The sequence below is a fragment of the Strix aluco genome, chromosome 2 (genome assembly GCF_031877795.1).
Source record: "Strix aluco isolate bStrAlu1 chromosome 2, bStrAlu1.hap1, whole genome shotgun sequence".
Lineage (NCBI taxonomy): Eukaryota > Metazoa > Chordata > Aves > Strigiformes > Strigidae > Strix > Strix aluco.
Genome location: NC_133932.1, coordinates 37,910,432 through 37,924,397, shown reverse-complemented (window position 1 = coordinate 37,924,397; position 13,966 = coordinate 37,910,432). Strand labels below are relative to the sequence as shown.

The window sequence follows — 13,966 nt, the reverse complement described above, 5'->3', positions numbered from 1 at the left end:
CAGCCCAAACTGGTGAATATATAGCTGAAAAACATTCTTCAATACTTCAAAGTTATCACTAGACTATTTACTTTTTTTAAGTACTGATTTTAAATTACACACTGGTTTTTAAAATAAGCTCCTTGTCAGGACTGCAAGCTGCTGCAGGTTGAATATACATTATATTTTATGAAGCAGAAATAAATGTTGCTTTCCTCTGTATCTTAAAAACCTGAGTAGAGGGAAAATGTGCTGTCTATAAATATTTTAGCCAATTTCTGAAATACTCTGCAGGCTGCTACTTAAATTTTAGAGCTGGTAAATGCAGCCTTGCAAATCAATATTTTCTGAAAAATACTTCAATGTGACCTAATGATCTTGCTCCCTGTTTTCTTCATCAGGGAGATGGAGAGTGAAGATGCACATAATAATCCTTGAGCAGTATGTTGTCTGAACTGTGATATCATTTTGTCCGTGAAAGATTGGTTCAAATTTGTTGCACACTCAGCAGAAAATACGGAAGCAGTTTACCACCCTGTTGTAAATTTTAGCATATCTTTCAGAAATGATGCCTGAGACTAAGAGAAGGGTTTGGGCAGAAATGTGCTAGCCAGCCTTGTAAGGGGAGCACTTGGCATTTAGCAGATATTTGCACTCATCAAGGGGAAAAGTTATATCAAAACCTTTTGACAGTCTCGTTCTAAAAATTTTATTCCCACTTGTATTATAAGCCACTTGTCAATAAATTCTAAGAGAAATTTGGCCTTTTCCTGCTGATATAGAAAGAATCCAAAATATCATATGTGAATGTGTTAACTGGGCTAAGGTAATTAGAAAAGGCAAGCAGATATTTTGCCTCACTTCGTGACACTAGGTCCCCTAGTGAAAAAGCAGTTAATTTCCAGTTCTCAAAGTTCAAATAAACACAGTAATTCATACCAAGTTTCTTTTTTCTGTATGCCTGATCTACCGGATTTTCAAAACACAACAGGACAGGTTTTAGCGATTTGAGAGATGGCACTCAGGAAAAGTCATTACAGAGTGTGAGAAAAATTGATTGCAGTGGCACTTCTCACAATCACAGACAGCGAGCCGCTCTTGAAGTCAGGGAAAGCCTGTAAGCACGAGTTGTGGTACCCTGCACCTGATGTTACCTCTCTGTGGCAGCTGCACATGGTCATAACTTCTTCTCATCAAATGGCATCACGACTATGCTGGCAAGAGTGGAATCAGTATCTGATTTGCGTCAACCTTGTGCAGCATGATGTGCATGTGCACAAGCATTTGAACATGCCTTTGAACAACGCCTTAGGCCTTCGGGGGGATTGGTATCACTTACTTAGTGATAAACTTTCTTACTCCTGATTGAGGAGCAGCCAACATATGCAATGATCAAAAGAAATACATTGAGCTAAGATAGTTATGGTCACAAATACCAATCCCTGCATCCCAGAAATAGGACACTGACAGAGGAGTGAAAATGCTGCTGGTGAAGTTGGTGGGCTAACATACATTGCGATGACTCTTCAGAGTTTTTCTGGTTCAGTTCTGGGGAAAACCCAGCCTTAGATTTGCGAAAGGGAGAAAGGACAAAAGGAAGACACCAACTCCGTTTTCTTCTGAAGCTAGCTAATATAGAGCAGTGTAAATGTTCTGCTGTGGGTATCCTTCAATCTTTCCTGTTAAAGATGTTCAAATGTACCACAGAGTGTATATATAAGCCATCTCTCAAGCAAGAATAGGAAAATGCATTCCTATATCTAAGGTACATAACCTCTAGGAACATTCTCTTTTGATAAATGATATTTGAGTACTGCTTGCAAAGTTGGTTTTATAGTCTTTTCAGGAGTGATTGATAGAAACCTATCTTAGATCAATGCCATAGCTGTTAGTGCTCCCCTGAGAAGGGGAGAAGATTTCAGTTCCTTCATCTGTAAGGTATTTGAGTCTCAATTTACCAAATTGTTAGTAGACGTTCCAACCACAACCCGGAGAAAGTGAGGCATCCCCATTAATTCTTGCTTTATATATTGAATCCAACCCACTGTTCCCTTTACTTTTATTAAAAATACCTGAAAACAACATGTTTTTTAAGAAGTGGAATTCTTCCTGATGATAGAAATAAGAGCATTTCTTTCATGTTTTTTGGTTCAGCCACAGAATAATAAGTAAAAAAAAAAAAAAAAAAAAAATTTCCAAGTGAAATATGCTCAGCAGGAATTAAACACCAGCTTGTACTGCCGCCCTGTTTAGAAATCAGTTTTAACTTAATTTGCTGTCCTGTAAGTACTGTATATGCCTTTCACTTCATACTTTTACCCAATCTTATTGAGAATTGTGACTTGAAACACTAAGAAATAAGTGCCAGGAGCAGTTGAGAAGCTTACGCTCCCTTTCATCACTTCCCAGAAGCCAAGCTGGAGACTTTTCCAGGTTTATTCCATGACCCTAAGCAAGGCGCTCACACCAGACCTTGAAAGCTGCTGAGCTCTTCCTGGACTGTCCAGGCAGGGTTGCTGCTGAAAGACCTGGAGAGTTGCAAGGTGGCAGTGTGATTTCTCAAAGAGGTGCTCAGTACTCTTGCAGGAATCTGCCAGTGGTGTCTGGTAACTCTAGAAGCCAGGAATTTCACTGCTTGTGATCTCTGCTTATGCATTGGGTAGTCAAGAAAAAAAAAGGTATTTGCAAAAGATGAGATTTTTTTTAGTTAAACAATGCTCTGTGGCTGTCAAAGGTGTTAATTTTACATATTCAGCACTGTACATCTGTTCCATTCTGTTATTTTCAGAAACAAGACCATAACTGCAATAGCTCCTCTTTCCTCTTTTGTTTCAGTTCCACCTTTTATTCAGCCTTTTGAGTTCCCGCGATTCTCCATTGGGCAGCGGGTCTTCATTCCCTGTGTGGTGGTCTCTGGGGATTTGCCCATCACAATCACCTGGCAGAAGGATGGCAGGCCAATCCCAGCCAGCCTCGGGGTGACGATTGACAACATTGACTTCACCAGCTCCTTAAGGATTTCTAATCTTTCGCTGATGCACAATGGGAATTATACCTGTATAGCTAGAAATGATGCAGCAGCTGTGGAGCACCAAAGCCAATTAATTGTGAGAGGTAAGTAGATGTAATTAGTTTGAAGGGCACCAATTAAGTGGAATTCATCAGTATTTTGTAATGACATCTGTTTGACGGGAAGTACAAAAAAGAGGAAAATATGGTAATCCCTTTCTTCATGACAGAGCACACAGAGCAATGAATCACAGAAACTAATACAACTTTTCTACCTAAAAGTCTTGAAAATAATCAAAAAACCCTGGTGTGCACAGGGTGGATGAGGAAGTCACAAGACTGACTTCTGGAAAATCTTGTGAGGCACAAGCCTGTTCACTGGGATCAAGCCTTTGAGATGGTATCAAATTCCTCTCTGTTATTGTTTTAGTCTGATTATCCCCATTTTTTATTCAGAACAGTCTCATACAACATTATGTTAGTGAAAAAGCAAAGCACTGATGTTGGCTTCATGGGGAAAAGACTCGTCCCTGTTACCGTGTTGTTCTTTTCCTTATTTGTGTTTATTATGCAATTAACATGATTCATTTGCTCATGTTGACTTCACAACATTTTGCCCTGAAATAGTTGTGAATATAATTTCAGCAAAGAAACATTCTATGTAGAAAAGACCTTTCAGAGAGATACCTTGCCTTCGACAGCTTTCACCTTTCAAGTCACACCTTAGACAAGTTACCTAGAGATTATGCCTTGTGATGTATTTTCAAACTTACTGTGCAAAACTTCAACAAAACCAAATTGCTTCCTTTTCTTTCTGGAAATTTTTCAGTGTTCTGAATTTTCATTTTTAAAGAATAGAAGTGTTATACTCTTCCCTCTCCACCACCTCATTCTTGCTACCAAGCCATTAGACTCCTCAGAGAAAAAGGGCACATACTATAATCCTGAAAGTAACCCTAGTTCTGACTGTTGCAGGTCACTACATTTTATAATCTCTTCTGTAACTTTACCAAGATAAATCTTAAAACCACTCAGAGGATTTTGACATGTTTTTGAGGCTTTTTTTCCTGCCTCAAAAACTCATTTGAAGCAGAATCTTCTGAAGAGCTCTTCCTTTTAAGCTAAATCTTCCCAGTGTCCTGTACTATCCTTAATGGATTATTCCCTAGATTTCCACTTATGAAATGTGTATGCTTATATTTTTATAGGCTAGTATTCCCAAAACTCAGTGGCAAATAGGTCCATTGCTTTTTCACTAGTTTTGATATAAATATCACTTTAATATTTTTTTTAATTTCACTAGTTTTAATCTTGTTTAAGTGTTATTCAGTACAGATGTCTATTATTTTCCCCATCTATCCAGTAATTCTTAAATGAAGTAGCCTAATTAACTACATGCATTTAATTATTCTTTTCCTAAGCTGTTCTGTTAGCTTTTAACCCTATTCATCATTCTAATAAGAAGAGATTTTTCCTCACCTTCCCTTTTGCTGGAGAAGAGAAAGTTGACAACCTCCCATCACAACAGACAGTCCCCTGGCTATGTCTGCCCTACGCAGAAATGTTGTATCTAGTAACAGCTGAGCTCCTACCTGATTTGCAGTTATACTCAGTGCTTGAAGTGATGGGAACGAATCCCTCTAGGAACTCTGCACAGGTTCCTATAGGCATGTCATCAAAACACCTTGCTACCTGTTTTTTGGCATTAGTTTTCCCTCCTTGTGCACGGGAGGAGTTCTGTGGAGCCTACCTTGCACCCCTCTCACGCCACTGACACCAACACCTCCATTCTCTCCTTGTGTGCTGCTGGTCTAGTTGCCTCTCCTGATGAGGGCTCTGGCCCAGTGGTGGGATGACAACTGTTGGGTGTGTCTGCCTGAAGGGTGTCCTTATAAACCCATGGGCATGATAGAGGGTAGCTTTTCACTCTGTTTTACCCATAGACTTGGAGAAGCCTTCTGGAGTCCTAGTCCTGCAACTTTTTAGGAGTTTATGAGGTCTACTTTATTTTTCCCCTCTTGCTTGTCTTTCTGCCCAGCTAGTGCTCTGCCGCAGCCTCCTTTAAGCCTCTTTCCACTCCTCTCTTTGCTCTCTCTGCCAATTTAAATTGAAATGTCTTAATCAGTTTTGCGTATGCATCTGGGATGATAGTTCTTACTCAGAGGAAAGGGGAAAATATAATATGATGTTTGACCTGAATTTTCTGCCAGAACTCTGGACTGACTTCTTTCTCTCATATTGAACTGCTTCAGCTGTCTCATTCTACATAGGTCAGAAGACAAACAGCCATCAGAGGGTCACAGTTGGTCACTAGTTGTCTGCATCCAACTTGACCTATACACATTTAAGTAAAGATTTGCTTTCCTGCTGTCTGTTTTTTCTCCAAGCTGTCTGATCTCTCCTCATTTTTTTGTTCATAGGTGCTGTATAACTGAAACATATTTTTCTAAATCAGCTAAGTGTTTTTTCTCTAAATAAAGGGAGAAGAAATGGTGCTTTAACTCCTCTTGTTTCTAATCCACATTGCATGATGGTTTCTCAGCAGTGTGCTTTAAACTGAAATGATGATTTTCCTAAATGTCAAGAGATGTGTTCTGGGAATATCTTATTTATGTGAAATTTGTGCATTTTGATATGAGAGTAGAGAGTGAATAGGAGATGAAAGTAAAGCGAAATATGACTGTTCCCCCCACAAAATTCCCTTTTCCTTATCTATACTGTACTTGTATTCATTTTAAAAGTAGACTTAAAACTGATGAAGGCTATAATGTTTCCAAAATAACTGGGAGTCCATATCATTTTACAGTACATGGATAGACTCAGAAGTAGAATGTAAATCCAGTTCATTCCTAAGAAGAATGAAGAAACACAGGCCAACTGCTTGTTGCTACATTTGAACTACTGGTGATTACACAAACTTCTGCAGAATCCATACAGCCACATAAATTCTTCAGCTTTACAACCTGAGATGTTTTTGTCAATATTTTCTATGTCAGATCACATGTATCTGTTGGTTTTTCACATTCATATTTTTCTGTTATGTTTTAAGTCTGTTAAATAGATTTCCTATATTCTTCCTACATATATTATTTTTCATATCTGCCATTTTTCCAGGAGTATTACATGGCAAAAGAAAAACAAGCACACATCTCTTAAAATCGGGGGTACCTTATGGTAAATCTACACTGCTGTTCCGTTATTTTCTGCTCTATAAAAGAAATAAAGTGGTGATAAGGAGCTCTAAAAATATCTGGCCAGTAAGGCTGGATTTTCCCTGCCTTAAATATCAGAGGAAGATGATCAGCTTCCACAGAGCTTCCTAGCAGAGCATCACATAGGAGATGGAAGGCACCTGCTCAGAGAAAGAAAGAGAAAAGCTTTTGAGCAGCTGTGCAGCCCTGGGTAAGATCTTAGGGAAATCTCAGTTCTCTGTGCCAAGGGCTTCTTGGTGAGGACCTGGAAATGAGACATGGTCACATGATCTGAACACAGATCTGCCAGTACTTCTCTCCACAATGTATTGGCCAATTTCAGACAAATCGGAAGAGGGGAAAATGCCTCCAGTAGAGCCGAAAGCCTAAAAGTTTAATGAAAAGAGGTGATTGATTACAAACACCTCTGCTAAGTGTAATACTAGACACCAGAGAATATACTCAGGCAAGCCCTTCTTCAAACACAAGAAATGTTCCAATTGGAGTCTGGTCTCAAAACACGAGATACAAATCCACAGGAAAGCAGGCTTGATTAGTCCTAGTGTTTATGGAATATCTTCTAAAAGCTCATTAATTAGCCACTGAGAGAAGCCTACCATCTTCACTGCATCTAGGGACTGCAGGTAGGCAGTCCAGGTGAGTGATCCCAGCCTGCAGTTCCTCTGGAAATGCATCAGAATTTGCAAGCTAGAAGGGTTTCTCAAAAACTCATAAATTGTTATTATTTTGATTATTTTATTTCTTGTTGCACTCTTGGTTTGTTACGCATGCTATTAAGAAAAAGAAAAGAATAGGATCCTGTCATGAAAGTCATCCACAGAAATTAGGAAAATATCTTCTCTGTCAACTACTTATAACATCATGCGGAATTAATTAAGGCTTTACTCATTAGGACTGTCTTCTAAAGAGTGATTAAAATTCTATATACACTTTATCATGTGTTATTCATTTCTGTAGGGTTTCCTAAAATGGGAATGAAGTAATTATGAAATAAAAAGCAGTGGAAAAGGTTTTAATTGGTAACCAAAAAGAAAAAGATCATAAATGTATTATGAGTTCAAAATTTTTCAGATACTGCCAGAAAAGAGAATTCAAAGATAGTAGCAGGTACATAAATCATGATTTTAAAATTCCTGTTAGTGAACACATCTTAAGTTAAAATTGAGATAAGGTCTTTAAATACCTAATAAGCCCCCTTAATGCATTTAGTGCATTAAGTGTAAATGTGTTTTCATTTTGCACTTGCCAGGAATGTTGAATATCATTAGATAGTTAGGCACCCAATGAGGGGTCCCTGAGCCTTGAATCTTCCAGATAAGAAGTATCTGTCTGCCTTCTGACGTTTGGTGGTGGTGCTGGTGTGATGCAGCAAATGGAGTTTATGATAGAAAAGCAGGGGGAGAAGATTTATGATCGCAGCTGGTGTCAAAATGCATTTATTTTCTTTGCTGGTGTTTACACTGTGGCTTTGAAGGTTACTCTTGAGTGATTCACTTCCTATTTAATGTTCTCATTAGATAAATCTGATCAACACAAACCACTATGCACTGTCTCATTTTGCAAAAGTACATCTTTTTTCTTGAACTACATAGCAGATGGTTTCACTAAACCAGCTAAATCGACCCCTTAGGTCCAATGACCAAATTTAATAACTGTTCATCTTTGCTAAAGTACAGTGTTTAATGATCTCATTCATTAATACATCAATGGTTGCTTTGGCTGATTAAATTTCTTCCATCATTTTGACAGAATGATCTAAATGTAAAGTACAAATATTCCATGTAAAAATGAAACACTGTATTCTGGGCCAATGTCATAGATTATTTCTTAAGTTACTCCAGTAGTCCACCAGAGGAGCTTTTATCAGGAGCCTTCAGAATTGCTCTCCAGCGTGATGTACTAATTGCTGTACTTGGGTGCCAGAAGCACTTGCATAGATTTGAAGTCCAGAATGTGTGAGTTTGTCATCTGGTCCTTGGTGTAAAGCACAGTCAGAAGGGATTTGCAGAAAGCAAAATTAAATCAGGGAATGTTAGCATGCATTCATAAATTGATTTTAGTTAGTAGCTTGTAAAGTCCATCATTACAGGCAGCGATGACACCGGTAAGCTGTATCTTCTTAGGGTACCAACTCATATTTTATCATCTTATCAGGATTATTTCACACAAGGAGATAATGAAAGCATTTTCCTTCCCTTAAAATGGCACTATGACATTCATGTTATCTTCAACATTCTGTTTGATTGCTCTCATCCTTTGTTTTCCCTTTGTGAGAGCCTGAGATTGCTAGTCATAATATTGACTGAAAACACCTTTTTTAGGTCCTTTGAGTTCAGCCATTAAATGGTTTGCATCTGTCAACTTATTGCTCTTACACTAAACAATTCAACAGCTCATTTCTCGTCACAGATCCGTGGGCTGCATTAAATGAGAGAGCCTAACAGAAACTCACTGTTAAAACAGTTTTAAATGCCCTCCTTTACAGGCTCAAGGGACTGTGCTGCTGAAACAAGGGTGATAATAAAAGTAGAACTGTTCAGTCATATTTGTGAACTATTTCACTGTTTCACGTCTAAAAGGATAGGGGAGGCCCACACCTTTACAACTAAAGAGAGAGGAAGAGAACTAATTGCTTTCTTTTCTCCATTAACTCTGCTTAAGCATATCAGACAAATTAACTTTGTTAAAGTCTTACTAAGCAAATTTTCTTTAAGGGCTAATGAGTTCCTGAAAGATAATGAAAAAGTGAATGTAGCTTTAGAATCTAAAGATAAGTATTAAAATCTAGATCAAGTAGTTAACTGCATTGTCTTCCAAAATATGGTAGCACATAGCACTGAACAAGTTGTTCATTCAAAATAAAATTGAGAAGCAAACTATCAATGAGGAAGAAAAATTTAAAGGTCTTCTCTGTTTTCTTTTTAATCATTTCTATAAGAAGTAAAATCCTGTGGTTTTATCTAGACAGCAATACAGAAACAATTGAAAGGTCATTGAATGAGTAATTTTGTTTTGCTGTAGCATCCCTTTTGATTTCTATTGGCAATCTTGATTAAGTGTCAAGGGCTCATGCCTTCAAAATCAGATCAGCAGTTTGCATTTTTATAAGTAGTCCTAAAGGAAGGCCAAAGCTTTCCTGAATATAGAAATTGTTTCTATTACTGGATGTGGGCAGAGTTTTTGCCTAGTAAGGTTGAAACATTCTTTGTTTATGTACTCTGTTTCAGCAGTACAAGGAAACTGTACGATTGCTAATCATAAATTCTGGAGCTTATATGGCAAAATTTAATTTTCACAGTTACCATTCTGGTACCATTCTGTATTGAAAGTAATGATTAAAAATTAGAATACCAGGAATATCTGAGCAATAGCTTATGTTGTATATACCCAAAATACAGTGAAATCAATATGATGAAAAGGTCTGTTCAGAGCTTGTCAGCATTAAAGGCACAACATATCAAGAATATCTACATGAGTTCATTAAAGATGTGGAAGGATGCATTTCCATAGAAATGCTCAAACATTTACACTTGGCATCCATCCATTTTTCTCTATATATGCTGAAAGGGATTAGACAAAAAATTTATTTTAACAGATAATTTTAATGCAAATAGTATTTTAAAGGCTGATGGGCTTTATTCTGTGCTAGGCAATCTTGCTTAACTTTTCCAGAACTTTCTGCATATGCCTACCCATTTAATATAACAAATTAGTTCCTGAAAAATTTACACTTCTTGCCAGTGTCATTCACAGCAAATGAAGAATATAAAGAAAATGTTTTTCAAAGAGAAGGAAAATAAAAGAAAGTTACAAAAGTTTTGTATCGTAAGAGAGATTTTAAATGACATTATACTCTTCACGTTTTAATTATCAGTCACTCCATTGCATTATTTGTAGTCATTCACCTGTAAGACTGATACAACTGAGGTGGTTTTGTGTTTGGGATTTTTTCTTTTGGCCTACCCTCTTTATGGATAAGCAGTTTGTAATTGATTTTTCAGAAGTTGTGAATACAAATTTACTTACAGTTACTGAGGTGAAACAGCTGATGCCACTGTGCTGAGTCCTATAAAATCAAATCTATTTGTGCAACTAATTGTACTTTTCACCTGCTTCAGAAAAGAAGTGCTTGGGACTCCTTTTGTGTTTGGTGATGAAATGAACACAAAACAGTGAGAAAAGAGCTGCTGAAGCAGATATCTTCTCTAAGTAGATAATTAGAACAGGGTGGGTGATTGCCCAGAGCTGCTGTTGCTGGGATTTCATGTTTGATGGTTACCTATCATGAATTAACATAACATACAATATATGTTTGTCAGTGTGAAAGCTGTATGGAAAGCTGAAATGTTTGACAGCAATAAATATATCTCCTAGTACAAAGGTGTCTCTTGCCTTTATCGCTGTTAGTTCCTTCCATTTCTTCTAGACACGTTCCAAAAAGCAGTGGAGCTTCTTTGTACATAGGCAATAAAGACCTTTGTGTTATAGCTATAGCATTCAGTGAACAAAAGGTCCATTTAAAGGGATTGTTTGCTCTCCAGAAGGTTCTTCTCCTCTTTTAAAAATCAGTTGTATCTATGAAGGTGGAAAGAGAAAGTTGGAGGGGAGTCTGGGAGGAAGGCTGAAGCCACTGTGAGGAGATTTCTCTGAACCTGGAGAGAGGATGTCTAGATACCATAACTGCAACTTTTAGCAGTCCTGTCCATACCAACACTGGCAGCTCAAGATTTTCCTTAAGGAAAAGTTGGGACTCTCTGGTATAATGAGAGATCCTATTTGCATAGACTGTGAGAGTGTTTATACTGAAGAAACTTTAAAGTCATATATTATAGTATTGGTGCTTCTGCTGTGCTTCTGCCACACAGTTTTGCTGATATATAATTAGTATCATGTTCATGGCCATTAAGAGCTGTTTCAGGTCCCAGTGCAAATAGTCGCTGTACTGATGATTCCCTTCTGTGCTGCCTTATGTTTCCTCATGCTACAGCCTTCTCCCACACTGTCTTTCTTAATTTCTGGCACTTGTGGAGAGGCAAGTGGTGGAGTCTGATGGGGGTTTGTGTCAAAGCAAGGAGGGATGGTTGGGACCTTTGTTCTGTCTCCCCCATCTTTCAGACAAAGTTAGCACTGGCTGGACCTGCGGAGTTGTGAATCCATGAGGTTGTGTGTATGTCCCTATGTGCATATGCTGCGTTGGGGGGAGGAAAGCAAGGAATGGTTAGGATTTCTCCTTTATTGCATTAGATCTGAGCATGTTGCTGTACTTGATTTGACAGGAAAAACACCTGTCATGGGCTCAGTCACCTTACTACATTTTCTCTGTTGAACTATAAGAAATGACAAAAAGAGTAATGACAAAAAGAGTAATGTGGGATAGGGACACAAATAATTCACTTTTTTTCTCAGGTATTTACTTCTTCATGTTCTGAACCAAAAAAAAAGGAGGTCAATGAAAATCTGTGACCTTAACTGACTTTAATACAACCATTAAGCACCTTTAATACTCAATAACTTTTGTGGGTCTTTCAACATTCTTCACAGTTTTCAGCTTTCCTTTCAAACGTTTGTCAAATCTGGAGGTTTTATTGAGACTTTGACAGTTAGTATCAGGCCTTCATGGTAAACTGTAGGTCTAGTATTGTCACAAGGTTTTTTTCTTCTCTGTGTATTTGTATTTGGAACATGTAGAGCTTTTCCTTGAGATAAGCAGCTCTTATTTATGTATAAACAGATACGTACTTGACTATGTCTGGAAGACTCACTGCAGTGGTTTTATGCTGCCTTAGAATAAGTCTAATAATACGTATACATTGATCCACATACATCTATTCCAGTAAGACTTCTCTTCAACTTAATGCAAGCAAATTTTGCTGAAATTTTCTATGGCTGTTTGGAAAGAAAAGTCTATTAGAAGTTACAGTTCAAACACCCTAATTTTAATATGAAGTGATTTCATTGCTATAAAAAGCATTATTTTTTAAGATTATTTATGCTACATAATTATTTTTCTAAAGCTTACTAGTTCACATAAAAAACAAACACAAAAAACTTCAGTTGTTCTTAGACATCTGACAAACCTCTGCCTTTGTTAGAAAGCATTTCTTTTCTGACCACAACAGTATGATTTATCTGTTACTCCCATTTTACAACCTCTCCTGTGGAGAGATTTTTATTAACTTATTTTTGTATCCTGTAAAGACCAGTGCTTTTGTTGTGTCTGGCAAGAAATGCACTGAGATTGTGCACAAATAAATAATCATGTAAACCCAACTTTCCTATGTCACTGGATCGTCATCTAGCTGGTTTTAATTTTTGCTTTCTGCTATAAAATGTTATGCCTCCTTATTTGACTGGTCTGCCATTTTGATCTGCCTGTTAAGTTGCACAAATTCTCATGGCTCCTTCTCCTTCTGCAGTGCCACCTAGGTTTGTGGTTCAGCCCAGCGACCAGGATGGGATCTATGGAAAAGCTGTAATACTCAACTGCTCTGCAGAGGGTTATCCTGTTCCCACCATTGTCTGGAAGTACTCAAAAGGTAGGATTCCTGAGGTAGTAGTAGTAATCACTGGGGACAGATTAATTCTGGTTTAGTAACGATTTACCTGTAATTTACTGGTTTAATCTTCATATTGTCAGAGACTGGCAGGGTGTAATAAGAGAAGTATAAGTCATGTTTATAATGTTCTTATATCATTTCCCTAAGCACATAGTGCTGGCCGTTGTCATAGACACAGGGCTGAGCTAGATGGACTTTTGGTCTGCCTTAGAGATGGCCTGGAGCTGTGAATGTGTGCCTGTATTAGCTATGGCCTCAGCGGACGAGTGATGAAATGGACAGCTGAGAGAAAAGAGATACTGCTTTAATTGAAACAACCTCAGAACAAGGTTCACCGGCAGCATTTGGCTGATTTTTTTTTCCCCCTTCAAAATTCATGATAACATGGCCAATCATATCTTTTCAGCAAAGAAGAAAGGTCAGGTAGCATTAGCATAAGCAGTAATTCAGTATGCGCTTTACATAATGCTTTAACATTTTCTTCTCATGTAACAGAGCATTAAAACTGGCCCCACTTGACCCTCAATAACCACAGGAAATTGAATGCTTTTTAATTAAAATGTGCTGCCTGCTAGATTGCGTCTTCTGGCCAGTTGTCTTCTGGTAGGTTTTAGCAAGAAAATAAACTCTCTAAACTCTGTATCCAATCTAAATGAGTCAGCTCTTTAAAAAGCAAAACTAGGTGCTGTTGAGAAGAAATCCTTATGTAATGCTCCATGTAATTTTTGGTTTCCTTAGGTTAGAAGTCCAAATTATATTTGAAGAAAGAGGGTGAAGGAAGAGAAATGTTCATGTTATAGGCCATTCTTGCTTTTATTGATAAATTCTGGTTTGTGTCAAGAAGGGTGCAGAGCTCCACATTTTATTAATCTTAATGGTATATGGGTTTTTAATTATGAATATAGGTCACAAAGAAGTAATTCTGTTTTGTTGTGTTTGCATGCTGAAAGAGGAGGCCAAGCCAAACTAGCTAAATTGTAATTAACTGTGAAGAGATAAGCAGACCATCTTAATAGAGAAGAAAGGGATAGGGGGTTGATTTTAGTGACACTCTACCATCAAGTGACTGTTTTTAAGGTTTTCCATTAACAGCTCTGAAGTTTTTAAGTCAAAAAAAGTTTTAGTAGATATGTGATGTAGGCAAAGCCATCACACTGCAGTTTCATTTTTTGGCCAAAGTAACTCTAGGCGAAAAGGTCAGTATTTTTA

General features: G+C 37.6%; 1 protein-coding gene across 2 annotated transcripts in view; it reads left to right on the top strand.

The window, feature by feature from the left end:
• The window catches only part of DSCAM (DS cell adhesion molecule), a 476,243-nt gene that overhangs the window by 310,874 nt on the left and 151,403 nt on the right, over positions 1–13,966 (top strand). For both annotated transcript variants that reach the window (XR_012621906.1, XM_074814395.1), the window contains exons 9-10: positions 2,815–3,093; positions 12,617–12,736. Coding sequence is in view for 1 of the 2 variants with exons in the window: in XM_074814395.1 (XP_074670496.1) it covers positions 2,815–3,093; positions 12,617–12,736 (399 nt within the window). In the remaining variant the exon portion in view is untranslated. The remainder of the gene's footprint in view (positions 1–2,814; positions 3,094–12,616; positions 12,737–13,966) is intronic.